Source organism: Chlamydomonas reinhardtii, chromosome 3 (genome assembly GCF_000002595.2).
Source record: "Chlamydomonas reinhardtii strain CC-503 cw92 mt+ chromosome 3, whole genome shotgun sequence".
Taxonomy (NCBI): Eukaryota; Viridiplantae; Chlorophyta; class Chlorophyceae; order Chlamydomonadales; family Chlamydomonadaceae; genus Chlamydomonas; species Chlamydomonas reinhardtii.
The window spans coordinates 7,834,730-7,850,211 of record NC_057006.1 but is presented as its reverse complement, the minus strand read 5'-3'; the positions used below and the strand labels follow the sequence as shown (position 1 = coordinate 7,850,211).

The 15,482-nt window shown below is 67.3% G+C and overlaps 2 protein-coding genes across 2 annotated transcripts; both read right to left on the bottom strand.

Annotated features, from left to right (window-relative positions):
- Nucleotides 1-102: 102 nt before the first annotated feature.
- On the bottom strand, nucleotides 103-5,022 carry CHLRE_03g202851v5 (uncharacterized protein). The gene has a single exon (XM_043061406.1). It carries the CDS (start codon nucleotides 4,716-4,718, stop codon nucleotides 627-629), a length of 4,092 nt encoding a protein of 1,363 aa, XP_042926536.1. The 5' UTR covers nucleotides 4,719-5,022; the 3' UTR covers nucleotides 103-626.
- Nucleotides 5,023-5,083: 61 nt separating this feature from the next.
- On the bottom strand, nucleotides 5,084-15,452 carry CHLRE_03g202850v5 (uncharacterized protein). The gene is made up of 12 exons (XM_043061405.1): nucleotides 14,999-15,452; nucleotides 14,400-14,788; nucleotides 13,667-14,024; nucleotides 13,028-13,390; nucleotides 12,306-12,459; nucleotides 10,091-12,045; nucleotides 9,748-9,876; nucleotides 9,487-9,590; nucleotides 7,637-8,843; nucleotides 7,306-7,436; nucleotides 6,728-6,845; nucleotides 5,084-6,498 (listed from the first exon to the last, which is right to left on the bottom strand). The coding sequence occupies exons 1-12, from the start codon at nucleotides 15,395-15,397 to the stop codon at nucleotides 5,563-5,565; spliced, it is 6,243 nt and encodes a 2,080-aa protein (XP_042926535.1). The 5' UTR covers nucleotides 15,398-15,452; the 3' UTR covers nucleotides 5,084-5,562.
- Between the last annotated feature and the right edge of the window lie 30 nt (nucleotides 15,453-15,482).

Genomic DNA, 15,482 nt, shown 5'->3' with positions numbered 1-15,482 from the left:
CGCAGCGATTGCAACACACACGACCTTGCTGCACCGCCGCCCATGCTGCACGCACCTAACCCCTGCCCCGCCTGCCGGGCAGAGGCCCCGAGGACAATAATCTGCCCATTACCCTTACAACCTTGAATTGTGCGCAAGCACATACCATGCATTTCTTATGTGCATGTTCTTCTACGGTCCCCTTCCCCAGTCAATGCGGGAACACCTCCGCCACATCTACTCCAATACCGCGTCCACCTGTACCGCTAGAGCTGCTGACCCTGCCGTCCCCAGCACTGCTTGTTGTCGCCGCCCCATCCAGGCGCGCAAACCGCTCCGGCGCTACGCCCACACTATTAGCACTCGACCCCTTCTCCCTCTGCTTTCCTAACAATACCGACGGTGGCGCAATCAGGCGCAACCACCGCCGCAGCGCCTGCCATCAGCTCCATCCACCGCATGACGCCGATTCACGCGCACATCGGGCATCATCAGCAATTCAGCGAAGGGAATGGCCTCCAGTCTGCGCATATTACCTATCTTAAGGTAGTGTAACACCTTACCTCAGTGGCCATACCTTCCTTCGCTGCTCTACTACTGCCCCTCCCATCACGCGGACACGCCCTCGTCGTGCCCCCGGTACCTCCTCATGCACGGTCATCCGCCGCCTCTGCATCCTCCGCGTGCTCTGCCCACCCGCCCTTGCTGTTGCCGCCCCACGCGGAGTCAGGGGACCTGGGCCCCAGCAGCAGCTGCAGCCCGCCGCCACCGCCACGTCCTCTTCCCGCCTGCCCCCATCCTCTTCCCCCGCCTCCTCCTCCGGCCGACGCGCCCTCCTGCTCCACGTTATGACCCGCCACCGCCACCTCCATCGCCGCCGCCGCATTCACCGCCGTACAGGCGGAGATGTCGGCACTGGAGGCTGCGCCGCCCGCCACCCGCAGCCGCGGCTCGCCCGCGCCGTGCCAGCCGATGTCCCCAGGGCGCGAGTGCAGCGGCGACGCTGACGCCGACGGCGGTGACGAAGGCGACGACGAAGGCAATGACAGTGACCGTGATGGCGGCGACGACGGCGGCGACGGCATCAGCCCATGCGCCAGCTCCCGCCAGTGCGTTACCGGCTGCGACAGGTCATCATCCACACCACACGCCACAGCCGCCGCCACGGCCGTCGCCACGGCCGCTGCGGCGACCGATGCAGCAGCCGACGCAGCCGGCGGCGGAAGCACCGCATAGGGGCCGTAGTCAGGCATGCTTTCGTCCGCGTCAACCATGTCGTCCCAGCCAGCGCTGCCGGCGCCGCCGCCGGCGCCGCCGCCGCCGCCTCCACCGCCGAGGAATGCTGCGGCCGCATTTGCAGCATCGAGGATACTCGGCATCCAGGATTGCCGTGTCGGCGGACAAGGGACCGGAGGCTGGGGCCGCTCAGCCGCCAGCGCAGCCCCACCGCCGCCGGTGCCCGTGTCGCCGCCTGCCCGGACGCCGCCGCCGGTGCCGCGTCCATCGTCACGCGCCGCCCTCCCCACCTCGTTCTCACGATGAGCACCGGGCTGAGCAGCCGCTCCCACCAGCGCTGGTGGCGACGCCACTGCCCGGGGCGCCCGTGCCGGCCGGGCGAACAGGCTGCTCCGTCTTTGCTGTTGATCGGCAGGAGCCAAGCTGCCGGCTGCTGCCACACCGCAGCTCACTCGGCGGCCGCCGCTCTGCCTCACTCCGCCGCCGCCCCTGCCATTTGCACGCGTCGGCAGCTGGTCTGTCACCCGCAGCCAATCCAAAAGTGCTAGCGAGAACACTTCCACGGTGCCCGCATCACGCTCCAAGCCCACGTCCTGAGCCAAGCCGTGTGCTGCCGCCGCCGCCCTCAATGCGTCAACGGCTCGAAGCGCCTCGCGCGCAGCACCCTCCAAGGCATCCCCCACGCGCGCCGTCTCCGCCGCGGCCGCAGCCGCATCGAGCCGGCTCGCCGCCGCGTCCATGTCCCAATACCGGCGCTGCACCTCGGGTGGGTAGGTCGCGGCTGCGGCCGCGGTCGCTGCCGCACCGCCGCCCCTGCCGGCCGCACCCTCCTGACGACGACGTCGCGGCCCCTGCACTCCCGCCGGTGGCTGCTGTCCAGCGCTAGTGCGGCTGCTGGTGCCCCGGAAGCCCGACTGCTCTGTGAGCAGCAGGTCCTTGGCTATTTGCGTTAAGAAGACCGATATCGCCACAATATTGTTCAGGCCGCTGTCACCTGCTACGCCGTGCTGCACAGCTGCCTCTGCCAGGGCAGTCTCCGCCGCGACCATGTGACCGACCGCTTGCCGCAGCTCATCCGCCGCCGACCGATCGCCCAGACCCAGGCCCATAGCCGACGCCGACGGCGCCGTCAGTAGCTCTTGGACCTTGTCTAACAATGCATCATGATCGCGGCGCCTGGCCTCCACCTCTGCCGGCAGCCGGGCCGCGCCCGCGGCGTTGGCAGCGGCGCGCGACGCATGCCGCTCCAGCAAGAGACGGGGCTGTTTGCAGACCTGTGCCATGTCCATGATGTCTGCCTCAGCAATTGCCATGGCGTCTCGGTGCAACACACCCGCAGCCCAAAGGGCGCGCTCCACGCATGCCCGCGCCTGCTGCCAGCCGCTGGCCGCTGCGTCCGACTTGCTCTCGTGCAGCGCCATTGTCACCGTGTCGACGGCACCGGCCAGCCGCCTGGCTGGGACCAACAGCGCGATCGCCGAATGCTCCAGTGGCGCGGCCGCCAGCACACCGCGCAGCACAGCCGTTGCGGCCAGCATGGCCTCGTAGGGGTGCCGGAGCTGGGGTGGCAGCCATGTCAGCGTGTCGGCACCGCCGCCTGAGGCGCCTGCACCGGGGTCATCTGCTGCAGCCGCCGCTGCCGCCGAAACCGCCACGGACTCATGCGGTGCCTCCTGATGACGACGTCGCGGCCCCTGCACTCCCGCCGGTGGCTGCTGTCCAGCGCTGCTGCTGCTGCTGCTGGTGCCCGGGAAGCCCACCTGCCGTGCGCACAGCAGGTCCCCGGCTGCGTACGACAAGACCACAGACATCGCCACAATATTGTTCAGGCCGTTGTCGCCTGCCACGCCGTGCTGCACAGCTGCCTCCGCCAGGGCAGTCTCCACCGCGGCCATATGACCGACCGCTTGCCGCAGCTCATGTGCCGTTCGGTTGTCAAATTCAGGGCCCTCCGCCTGCGCTGCCCTCCCGAGATCCTGAACCCTGGCCATCACCGCGTTGAGCGTAAGACGCCTGGCCTCCACTTCTGCCGGCAGCGCCGCAGCAGTGGGGTGTGAAATCTGTGGCTCATGCCAAAGATGTGGCATGCTGCAGGTCACGGTTGCGAAAACCTCTGCTTCCGCAACAACACCGGCTTCATGGCAGCAGTGCAACGCAAGTGCAAGCCCAGGCTCCACCACCGCCCGCAGCTGCTGCTGCCAGCCGCTGGTGTCTGCGTCCGATTCAGCCTCATGCAACGCCGCCGTCACGTGGGCTATGTTCCCCGACAGAGCCATAGACCCAATCAACAGCGCAATCGCAGACCGCTGCGGCGGCGCGGCCGCCAGCACACCGCGCAGTGCGGCCTCTGCGGCCAGCATGGCCTCGTAGGGGTGCCGGATCTGGGGTGGCAGCCATGTCAGCGTGTCGGCACCGCCGCCTGAGGCGCCTGCAGCGGGGTCATCTGCTGCAGCCGCCGCCACAATCGCAGAGGGTGCCGCTGTCATGGGTCCGGCTGCTGCCACAGACTCAGGGAGTCCTTGCGGCGGTTGTGGTGGCAGAAGCGGCAGCGGAAGTGTTGGCACCGTTTCCTGCTCCCGAACCTGCCCCTGCTGAAGGTTGCCGGGCAGCTGCATGTGGTTGAGCCTCAGTCCGCCGCTGCCGTCGTTTGTGACATCGAGCACTTGGAGCGGCCGCGGCGCGTGCTGTGAGTGATGCGACGGCCGCGCGCCCGCGCGTACGGCCCTGATAGGCCCGAGCGGCTGCGGCCAGTTGCGGACATTGGAGACGTTCCCGAGCGCCCCGGTGCTCCCGCTTGGGGTGACGTACACCGCACCGCGTGCCGCCGCACGGATCACACACGCCGCTGCCGCTTTTGCATCCCGCAGTGCTGCGCTGGCCGCAGCCTCTGCATCTGCCGCTGCCAGGGCGTCTTCCGCAGCCCACGCCTCCGCCGCCTCGCGCTGCGCCAAGTGAGCCCAGGGCAGCCGCTTCGCTGGGGGCCGTGTGGCGAGCATACTGCCTGTACCGCCGCCGCCGCCGCCGCCGGCGGCGCTACTGCTGCTATTGCTGCTGTTGATACTGCTACTGCCCGCGGGCTCGTGTTGCCGCGAGCGCCCACGTTGCGGCAACAGCATTGCAGTGGGATGCAAGCGTCTGAGCGCGGTTGCATGAGCGGCAGCCGTCCTGCTGCTGGCCTGCACACTGCGGCAGCCAGACATGGCCAGACCGTCCACGTATACACCGCTGCTGCTGCTGCTCGCCTCCTCTACTGCAGGCCCCGCCGCCGCCGCCGCTGCAGCGCGCGGCGGAGCCCCACAGGCAACAGCACCAGCGGACGCTGCCGGCACCGCACCCACCTCGCACGGCGCTGCCGGCGCCAGGTCAAGCCTCCCACCGCCTGCGGCCTGCCACCCGCCGCCGCCGCCCCAGGCATACTGACTCGCTGGCTGCTGCGGCTGCTGTTGTTGCGGCCCCTCGCTCGCCGCGTGGGTCGCGTTCGTAGCAGTTCCGAGAGCCGCCATGGTCGCCGCTGCGAACACGCCTGCAGACTCCTGCTGCTCCTGGATTCTCTGGTGCTTGCGGATCTGCCGCTCTACGCGTTTGTCAAGCTTCTTCTGATGTTGCGCGTCGCGATATGGGTTGCCGCACCCGCCAGCAACCCGCGACTGCCGCCAGTTCGCGGCAACCCGCGTTTGCAGCTTAACAACTGCTGCTGATGACGAGGAGGCTGCCGCAATCGACTGGTCGCCATCTTCGAGCGAGTCCGGCCACGAGGTGCCTGCGCTGGCGTGCCCAGAGCTTGGCCCAGGGCCCTCGCCGAGCAACAGCTGCTTGCGTTGTTGCTGCAGCGCCGTGAGCCCGCTAAAGGCAGGCATGGCAGCGGCTGTGCGCAGTAAGCTTACAAGTCCCTAAATGACTGTGTCGCGCGGACTCTGGGAGACCCACTCAGCCTGTTACCGCACCTATCTCATAACTCCGCCACAATTCACACAGCAGCTTCAAAACCAACAGCACCGTGATTTGGGGAGGCTACGTTATTTGCCAGTGTTCAAACGCCCACCAGTCGTCTGCTCCATCTGTTAATTTCCAGTTCCCGCCAATGCCCGCGACAGGCCGCGACATGCCCTGCTCGCCTCGCGGCTTAGGTGCCATACAAACCGGCCATTTGCTCAATCAAACCGCAATGCAAGCGATGCCAATACCGAGTGCCACACGGACGGGGCCAGTCTCAATCTGCTCTTGCACCACCTACTGCACCCTCCGTCCCAGGACCCCTCCGTCCCTTGAGCCTCACCTGGCCTCACTCCTCGACCCTCGCCCCACATCCTCAAGCCGTCGCAGGCAGCTGCATGCTGCGCTCGGGGCTCAACCGTTGCGCCCCCTCCGTGCCATCGCCTGACGCGCCGCGGCCCCGCGCTGCTTTCCCTGGGCAGCAGCAGCACCCGCTGCTACAGCCGCCGCCGCAGCCGCCGCTAGCGTACTGCCGGCGCCGCTCCTGTGTAGCCCCGAAACATCAATCGCCTCCTCACTTAGGTCAAGCTCTGCCATCTTGCTCGCAGTCGGCGCCAGCGTGGGGCCCGCAGCCATCCCCTTCCTCGCCGCCCTCTTCCCCGCGCGGCCTGCCGCCTTGCCCGGCGCTGGCGCTGGCGCCGCTATCGCCGACATCGCCTTCGCGCGCTTCGCCTCCCTCATCGTCGCAGCGGCCACCGCTGACGGCGACGGCACAAGCTCATGCGGCGCGCCGAGCTTGCACTCATATACACAGAACTCAAGCAGCACCTCCTTTGCAAGGAGCCGGGACTGGTTGCTGTCGCTGATTGGGCCGGCGCCACCACCGCCACTGCTACTGCTACTGCCGTGGCTACAGCCCAGCTCCTCCAGGAGCCATTCCGCGTGCCACTTGCCACCACTGGCATATATCTCAGCGAGTTCGGTTCTCCTGTGAGCGTTGCTACTGCCACCTCCAAATCCCTCGCTGTCACTGCTGCTGCTACTGCTACTGCCGTCACCCTCCGTGGCCGCGGTGCCGCCTGCGCTGCAGCTTGCGGCGAGCGCATACCCTAGCTTGCTCAGCGCCGCTGCCGCGGCCCGCAGCGAGCTCTGCAGCTGGCGTGCCCGCCCCACAAAGACCCTGTACACGGGTGACTGGGGTGCCTCAGCCGCGGCAGTGGCGCCGGCTCGCCGCTGCCTCCGCTCCGCCTCCCGCGCCTCCTGGTCCTCCAGCTTCTGAACTGCGTCCAGGTCGACGTACTGCGGGACCGCGACCAGGTCCCGGCCCTCCCGCAGCATCGCCAGCCGCACCTGCGCAACACAACACGTCGCAGCAAGTCGCAAATGTGCACGTGCACACGAGAGAGAGAGAGAGTGTGTGTGTGTGACACACGGCGGCATCCGAGTGAGCGCCCACGCATGCGCCGTGTGCCGTGCACCCAGTCAGAGAAGAGCACCCGGCCCGGCTAGGCCTCAAAGTACCGGTGGCCAAGCCGGGCACCGTATTCCGAAGACGCCCCAAGCCCTGCTGCACGCGCACCTGCAGCAGCAGCCGCATCACTGCCGCGACGCCCTCCACGCCGGCCGCAATGACGCGGAGGCTGCCGACACGGTCTTGCAACAGCGCGCGACACAGCCCGGGCTCCACCTGTGACAGCCTGCAGGGGCATGCGGGAGGGTGAATGCCCATGTACACACACACAGACACACATCATACACACACATACACACACAGGATGGCCTTTGGGCATAAGCGGCGTATAAATCCGCAATCTGGCGCATAGGCTTGGGAGACACGTACTATAAGACCGTTGCGATGTCGGACTGCGCTCGAGGCCCAGGTTCTAGTACTGGTAGTTGTCCATAATACTCGATTACGGGTCTTATCAGGCAACTATCAACCGGAGTCACGCACATATACACACACACACACACACACACACACACGCGCGCACGTGTTTCCTTCCCTTATGCTCTCTAACACACGAACACTCTGACCGAGGCACACAAGCCTAATTCCCGCGGAGCCCAGCTCGTATCCAGCCAGGTAGCTCTGAACAAGTTGTCCTTCGTGAACGCCGTAACCAGTTCCCCACGCCCGGCGAGCCCGCCGCTCACTTGGTGTGTTTTGAGACCTTGTAGTTCTGGTCTCGCCTAACGTCAAACAGGTCGTACCACGGCGACTGGCGGTGCATTGCGTTGGGTCCAACCGCGAATGACAGCGAAGGCAGCTGCAGCCCGGTAGAGCCCTGTGTCGTGTCAGTCCGTCGGCCAGGGATGCATTTCAATTTGTCAGCACAGACACACTCTGCAGACCGAAGCGCGTAACGCGGGCGTGCAAGCACGCGCCTGCCTGCGCCGTGCCCCTGACGGCTCATGTAATAACCGCTCGCTCCTCTATCGCCCCGCCCTCACCCATGCCGCCACGCGCCACCCACCACCAACCCACCTGCTCTCGCACGAAAGGCTGCAGCGTCCACCCGTACGGGTCGGAATGGTACATGGGTACGTCGTCTGCCATCATCAGCAGCGCCGCCGCCAGGTGCGCCGCACTGCTGAAGTCGATCTCCACAGCATCCAGGTGGCCGTGCGGCCGCCAGTACCTCCACCCCGCCGCCGACCGGTCCTGCTCCGCCAGGTCACCGGAGTCAAACAGCTCGAGCTCGTCAGGGTCGGCTTCCAGCAGCCGTCGCGGGTCGCGGCGGCGGCTGGCACGGTCGACGGCGACGGCGGCCGCCGCAGCTTCCGCGTCGGCGGCGGCGGCCGGCGAGAGCCGCCGCAGTCGAAAGAGCTGCGCCAATGTGAGGTAGGTGCTGTAGAGTGTATCGCCAGAGCCCTCCAGCCGCAGCTTGTGCACTAGTTGTGTGCGGCGGCTGCCACTGCGCGCCTGGCGGCGGCGGCGGCCGCCGCCGCCGCCGTCGCCACGCCTCTCACTCCCGCCGTCGTCGCTGTCGACGGCAACAAGTCCGCCGCTGCGAGGGCTGCTGGAACAGCTGCCACGGTACCCCTGCCCGCGCCCGCGTTCGCGCCCGCGTCCGTGTTCCTGCTCCTGACCGTCGTCACTCCCGGCGCGCCAGGTCCGGTCCAAGGGCACAGTGCTGGCGCTGCTGGTGCCGCCGCTGCTGCTGTGCCGGCGGCTCCGGCTGGGGCCTCCGCCGTCGCGCGCCTCCACCTCCCGCCGCAGGTCTGGCTCGGTGTCGCTGTCGACCCACGCCACCACCTCGGGTAGCCGCGCCGACTGACTCAGGCTCAGCACCGCAAACGCCGCCACGGCAAGGCCGTCCAGCTGCGGGCCGCCACCAACGCCGCTGGAGACGGCCGTACTGTCGCTGCCGCTGGCGGCGTCACCGCCGGCAGCAGCAACGCAAGCCTCCTCCTCATTCGCCGTGTGAACTGCTCCCGCCGGCGCTGCTGCTACAGCTGCTCCTTCTACTGCTTCAGCTGCTGCTGCTGCTGCCGGCTGCTGCAGCCCCTGCAGCCAGCACCGCCGCATGTGGTCGATGAGCAAGTCGCTGACGGCGGCGGGTGTGAGCAGGAAGGCTATGAGGTGGTCCTCCAGCTGCGCCAGGGCCTCGGCACGCAGCCTTGTGGCGTCCTCGAGCTGCGCCAGCTCCGTCACGTGGCCAGACACCCAGCCCGGCTCCGGCGCCACCAGCCTACGAGGGCGAGGGCACCAACACTACTCAGGACACACGCACAAACAAACCCGCATACAAGTTCACACACGTACGCACACAGAGCGTGGATCCAGATACGGAAATCAAAGCTGCTGGTGGATTGGGTACTGCAAGTCTGTTGTGACAGGTCGTGCTGCATACCCGCGTACGTGTCGCTCACAACCCTGAATTCCCCCTGAAGTTCATGCCCCAAACCTGTCTGTCCGCACGGCCTCCCCAAGTTCCTTCTGAACCCGTACGCGCTACTGGCGCGCTCCCGAGTGACCTGAAGTAGCTTTTGCTCTCTGAGCAAAGATCACTAACCTGCTACGAGTCATCAACATTCGACTACTTAAAACTGTTAATGGAAAGGGCTCACCAGTGCCTAACCCCCACTGTGCTGCGGGAGCGAAACCTGCCTCAGACTCTATATTGTCTCATTTCTCTTTCGCTCTCACGTAATCCAACATGTCCCTCGTGCGCACTGAGCCGCAGGGAGCAGCTGCGTTCGTAAGGAAGAAATCCACGGCCCCAGCTGCAGGCAGGACAGCTGCCCTGGAGTCCCGTCCCCCTTGGTTCTTGGCTGTGCTGTGTTTTGCCGTGCTGTGCTGTGCTGTGCTGGGCGGGCAGGGGGCTCACTCACCTTGGCGGCGGCACGGCTGCCAGCCAGAAGTAGAGCTGTGCCGCGTGGGCGGCGCGAGCGCCCCGCGCCTCAGGCCAGCTCCGCCGCCGGCTGAAGACCTGGTCCTACGTTTGCACACATACACAGACGGGGCACAGGCAGCGCAACCGGCAGTTAGCGCGCAGACACGCAGACAGGCACCGCACCCCCGGAATGGCACACAACATTCCTTCGAGCTGCGACCCCGCTGCACACACCCACCACCGTTTGCGGCCCCCCCACCTGTGGCTGGTACATGTACGCGGCGCCTGCCGCCACGCAGTAGCACAGCCTGACCCGGCTCAGCGGCAGGGAGCCGTCGGCGAGCCATGGCTGCAGCAGCCACAGGCCCTGCAGCGCCGCCGCCACCACCTGCAAGCGCGAGACGCACGCAAGTACCGGACAGGAGGCGCCTCATCAGCGTCACTACGTGGGACAGCTGACTGCAGCAGCGAGGCAAGCATATTGCATACAGCGCCAAGGTATGAATGTGTATCGATGTGTGTACCCGGTGTTCATGGATCCGCAGTCCTGCCAGGGCGGGGGCCATCCATCCGGCCCAGGCTGCCCCAGGCAAGCCACCCACCTCCAGCAAAGCCTTCGCAGATTCCTTCTCTGCGTTAGCCATCTTGTGCATCTGCGCGAGCTGCGCAATCGCCTTTCCCTCCTCGTCCTCCTTGTCAGTGGCCAGCAATCCTAACACCCGCTGCAACGCAACCTGCTCCGTGGCGTCTGCTCTCCGTGCCAGGGCGCCCCATGTGAACAGGTGCGCGGCAAGCAGCCCCGGGCACAGCGCTTCCGCCACCTCCGCCGCCTTCGGCCGCGCTAAGCGCTCGGCATGCGCCTCCGATGCCCCATGCCACTGCCGCGGCCGCTGCCCACTTTGTTGCAGCGACGGCACCCACCAGGCTGCTCTGCCCACATACTCTGACAGCAGCCGCGTCGCCTTGCCTCCACCTCTAGCTCCGCGCCCGCTCGCGGCGGGCTCCGCACCCCCGCCGCCCGTCTGCTGAGCGGGGCCCTCGGCCTCCCCCGCTTCCTCCTCCACCGCAGCCGCCTCTGCTGCAGCAGCGGCGTAGTGATCAGCCAGGACCTGGAAGGCCCGGCGGTGGTGCCACGACGCCCGCCGCTGCAGCGCCGCCCACTCGGCCAGGGTCTCATCCGGATGCTGCTCGCCGGTCCCCTGCCCCTCCCCTGCCTCTGCCTCCTCTTCCGTTTCCGCCTCCGCCTCCTGCGTCGACTCCTGCAGCTGCCCTAGCTCGTCGTCTGAGTCCAGAGCCTGCGTCGCTTTCCGCCGCTGCCGCCGCCGCTGCCCCAGCCGCTGCCGCTCCCGCTCCTGCTTGCGCCTCCGCGCCTCCGCCGCCGCGGCCACCTCCTCCACGGCTTGAAGCTGAGGCACGGGGCTCTGACCCAGCACTGTGGTCTGCAGGTGCGCATAGCCAGCCTGTAGCAGCTGCCGCAGGTGATCCGCAGGGCACATGCTTTGCGGTTGCTGCTGCTGCTGCTGCTGTTGCTGCTGCTGGTCTTGGGGTGCTTGCTGGTGCCCCAGTGCTGCCGAGCCCTCCACTGCATCGGCACCTGCGCCGCCGCCACCAACGCGAAAATCGAACCGGAAGCCGCTGCTGCTGCCGCCAGGGCCGGTGCCGCCCGCCGCATCGCGCTTGTCGTACAGCTCATGATCCAGCAGCTCCAGCTTCTTCAGGATCTCCAACACGCGCTCCACGTGCTCCTGTAGCCCGCTGTCAGGCTCGCACGCCGCGAAGGTCCTGGCGTATTCGGGGCCGTACAGGCAGTCGTACGGCCGGCATTGCCGTACCAGCTTCCGCGAAAAGTACTCGTCATCGCTGTTGAAGCCATTGTAGAGGCTGTAGCTGTCGCTGCTGTCACTGGTGCTACCGCCAGAAACGCTGCGACTGCGGCTGCGACTACCGCCGCCGCGCCAGTCATCATCGCTGTCCGTTCCGGCGCCACTGCTTCTGTCGCGGTCCCAGCGCGATGCCTGCTTGCGCGCCTGCGGCTGCCCCCACGGCCGCCCACCCTCCTCCTGCTCCTCCTGCTGGGCCTTGGCCCGACTTTCCTTCTCGCGCCAGCCGCCGCTGCCGCTGCCACCACGCACGCCCGACGCCAGCGCACTGAACCCCCGCGTGTGAAAGCCGCTTTTTGCGCCGGCGGCCTTGTGCGACAAGTTCTTCCCCACATCCGCTTCCTCCATCGCCAGCCACCGCATGCTACAGCCCAACAGCGCAGCCTGCGCGCCGTACAGATCCACCAGCGCCTCCCGGAACTGGAGGTCATGCTGGAACATGAAATCCACGGCCGTGATGGCGGAATCTGGATTCGCGAGGAACTCTGGGTCCAGCTCTGCCAGCGAAACCTGGATCTCGACGTAGGCGTGAAGCAGGACGCAGGTCCGGTCCGCCTCTGGGTAGGACAGGGCCGCGGCCAGCAGGGATAGGTGCTCGGGGCTGAGAAGCTCCACCAGCACCGCCGCCGCGTCGGCGGCGCCAGCTCCGTCGCGGCTGCCGCGGGGGCCACCGCAGCCTGCGTTGGATTTGCATGCGCGGCGAAGCATTACGAGTTACCGTTCTGGGGGTGGAAGGCCTCGGGGTTGTGGACAGTTGACTGCCCGCTGGTGCGCTGGGGCGCTCGGCAGCGGAGTGTGCAGAGCTCAGCCGCCGCCAGCATGACCTTACTCCCAGACCTGCCAGTTGCAGCGGGCAACCACTCGTCCTTCCTCCCTCCCCAGCTGCGGTAGCTGCTGCCGCAGCAGCCCCACCCCACCGCCCTACTGCAGCCCTCACCTGCATCCCACACGGTCGGCAGCGGCAGGTCGCCGAGGGCCCGGTACAACAACAGCGGCGACAGCCACGCCGCGGGGCCGTCGGCCCTGGCCTTCGACTCCATGGCAAGGTACCGGGCCTGCTCCGCCTGTTCCTCCAGGCTTGCGCCGGCCTCCTGCATGCATCATGGGCATGTTACCACCGTGCTTCGCGTGGGCGGTGAGAAAGACTGCCTCGCTGGTGCTGGCAGCGAGCTCCCGTGCGTGGGCGTTGCTGTGCGTTGGTGCGGCGGAGCCGTACCGCTTCGTCGCTGTCTACCCCTCTCTGCCCACAAACGCAACACAAACACAAACGCACGTGCGTAGGTATCGAGTACCCGTGTGTGCGTGTGTGTTAAACAAAGAATCAAACGGAACAAAATTCCGCCATACACGCGCGCGCAGTTACCAAAAAATACCGACGCCGGTTACCGAGCTCCGCGTTTGTCGATGTTGCCCCAGTTGTCACCTTGAGTATACTCACCCGCATATGTTGCCTGGAACCCCCTACCCGGGCGTTTGGCATTCAGCCTCGTCTCCGAGGTGCGCCCGCATGCGCTGCCATGCTCCGCGTCGGCGACGCGCTACAACGTTTACCGGGCACGCCTAATCCCCGGTGTCTCGTCCACGGTCCATAGCCAGTCTTACCTATAAGCGAGAGCGAGAAGTAAAAGTGTGTGCGTGTGTGTGTGTGTGTGTGCGCACCTCCATAAACTGACGGTGCAGGTTACAGGTGCTGTCCCACGCTGCGGAGTTCTGCGCGGCCGCGTCCGAGCTGCGCTGCCCCCACAGCACCCGCAGCGCAGCGCACAGCAGCGGGTGCGGCGGCACAAAGCCACGCCAGCAGTCCCCCTCGCCGTGCTGCGCGCTCGGCAGCCGCACCCGGCGCCACTCGCCCCCTCGACCGCCCTCCTCCTCCTCCTCCCCCTCCTCCTCGTCGTCGTTGGCGTCCGCGTCATCCGCGTTGAGTCCCATGGTGGCGGCGATGCTTCTGGGCAGCACTTCATCCGACGCATTGCCGGCAGCCGCCAGCAATAGTGCCAGTCCCTCCAGTGCCCCCCGGAGCACCTGAGGAAGGCGGGCGTGTGCGTCAAGCGCGGCGGCGGCTGAACGCAAGGACGGGCAGGGGGTGCGAGGAAGCGGAAGAAGCGAAGCGAGTGCATGGCTTTTGCGTCCGTGAATCGCACAGGGATGGCTGCAAGTCAGCTGGGACGTGCGTTTTGGGCTTGTATTGGTCAACACAAACGCGCCGCGTGCAGACGACACAAACACAACTCTCTGTCTGTGATGCTCTAACACACGCAAAACCCAGACTCTGTCGCCGCGAAGTACACAGGTTCGCACCCGTGTCGCGGCGCCGTCGTTGTCCTCCGCATCCGCCGCCGCCTCTGCGCCTCGCAGCCGCGCCGCCACCTCCTCCTGCGCCTTGTCGAGCAGCACCTGCCACGGCGCCGGCAGCCGGTCCGGCAGCTCGCCCGCCTCCCCTACCCCGCCACTTCCTCCTCCTCCCCCGCCTCCTCCGGCTTTTTGGTTCGGGCGCGCGGCTGTGCCCTGTAAGGCGGAGTGCCGCCGCCGCTGCACCACCAAGTGCCGCCCCAGGCGCCGCAGCAGCAGCTCGTGGGCCTCCACCGCCAGCTGCTGGGCGGGCAGGTCGCGGTAGGCGCGGCCCAGGCGGAGATCTGCAAACAGGAAGCTGGGCCGCCTGTGCGTGGAGAGGTCGCGGGGAGGGCAGGGCGCAAGGGTGGAGGGGCAGGAGAGTAGGAGAGTGGGAGGGTGTCACGGGCATTGTGCACAGCGGCTGCTGCTGTAGCCAGTTCTCACGGGGCTGAGTGAGCCCTCTCAGGCGCCGGCCTCGCCCAAGGCCGGAGCCGCCGGGGCTTGCTGACCAGTCAAGAACCACAACCAGCCGCAAGGAGGAGCCGCACCGCCGACCCCGGTTTATCTGGACTTGCGACTGACTGACCCCCCGCCCCAACGCCCCAGTGCCCTCAGCCCTCAGCCCGCCACCCGCTCTGCCTCCAACCAACGCTGACTCGATCCCCTCCCCTCCCAGCCACCCACCCCCTCGCCGCCTCACCCGCTGGGCCCCTGCGGCGGGCCCTGCCGCATGTCCTCCATGCTCTCATTCTGCATCCACGCCAGCTGCCGCACCCTACACAGGTTCGACCTTGCCGCCTGCATCCGCCGCTGCCGCAACACCCTCGCCGCCTGCAGCTCGCGCTCCTGCCCGGCACCGGCGCCAGCACCGCCGGCGCCGTCGCGCGCCTGCTCCACCTGGAGCGCGAGCCACCGGACGGAGGTGCCGGCCCGCAGCAGCGCCGCGTCCCTCGCACGCCGCTCTGCGGCCCAGCCCGGTATGAGCGCCTGCTGCACCGCAGCCAGGCTATCCAGTAGCGGCACCAGCGTGTGGGCGGAGGGCTGCAGCACCAGTCGGCTGAGGAGCGCCTGCGACGCCTCCAGGTAGGCCTGCGGTGTGTGGGTTGGAGTGGGTGGGGAGTGGGCGTGTTTGGCGGAGGTGGTGGTGGTGGCGGCAAGGATGGTGATTTGACGTGACGGGAGGGGCCCGGTATGGTGGCTACCGGGGCCAGGAAGATACAGACGCGCTGCCTCCAACAGCGCTTCCCCCCCGCAGCACCGCAACTAAGCGGGGCCCGTTGTAATCGTCCGCGGCCGCACCTGTTGATGGTCCGGGCGCATCAGCTGAAAGCCCTGCCAGGCGGCCGCCTCGGCACAGCCGCCGCCGACGCTGGCAGTATGCCAAGGCAGCTGCTTGCGCCAGCCTTTTGAACCCCCCTGACACGCAGTGCTTTCGCCAGAGGGCGTCTCTGAAGGCAGGCCCAAGGTCGAGGTGAGGTCGCAGCCGACTGGCGGGCGCGACAGCAGAGTGCAGGCCGTGGGATAGGCGCGGCGGAGGGCCGCCACCGCGCCCGCACGACGCAAGCTGACAGTCGAGCTCAGGGCCAGTTCCAGATCCTGAGCGGCGCCGTCCTTGCTGCTTGCAGGCTGCTGGTTCTTCAGCAGCTGGCGCGCCATGCGCCTGCGCTCGAGCGCCGCAAGCGCATCGCCGAAAGCCATTTTGGCGGGTCTTTCCCAATCAAGCCCAGGAATTATGGGCCATTACAGCAATGCTAGTGTTCATTGAGGAAGCACAACACGCGTG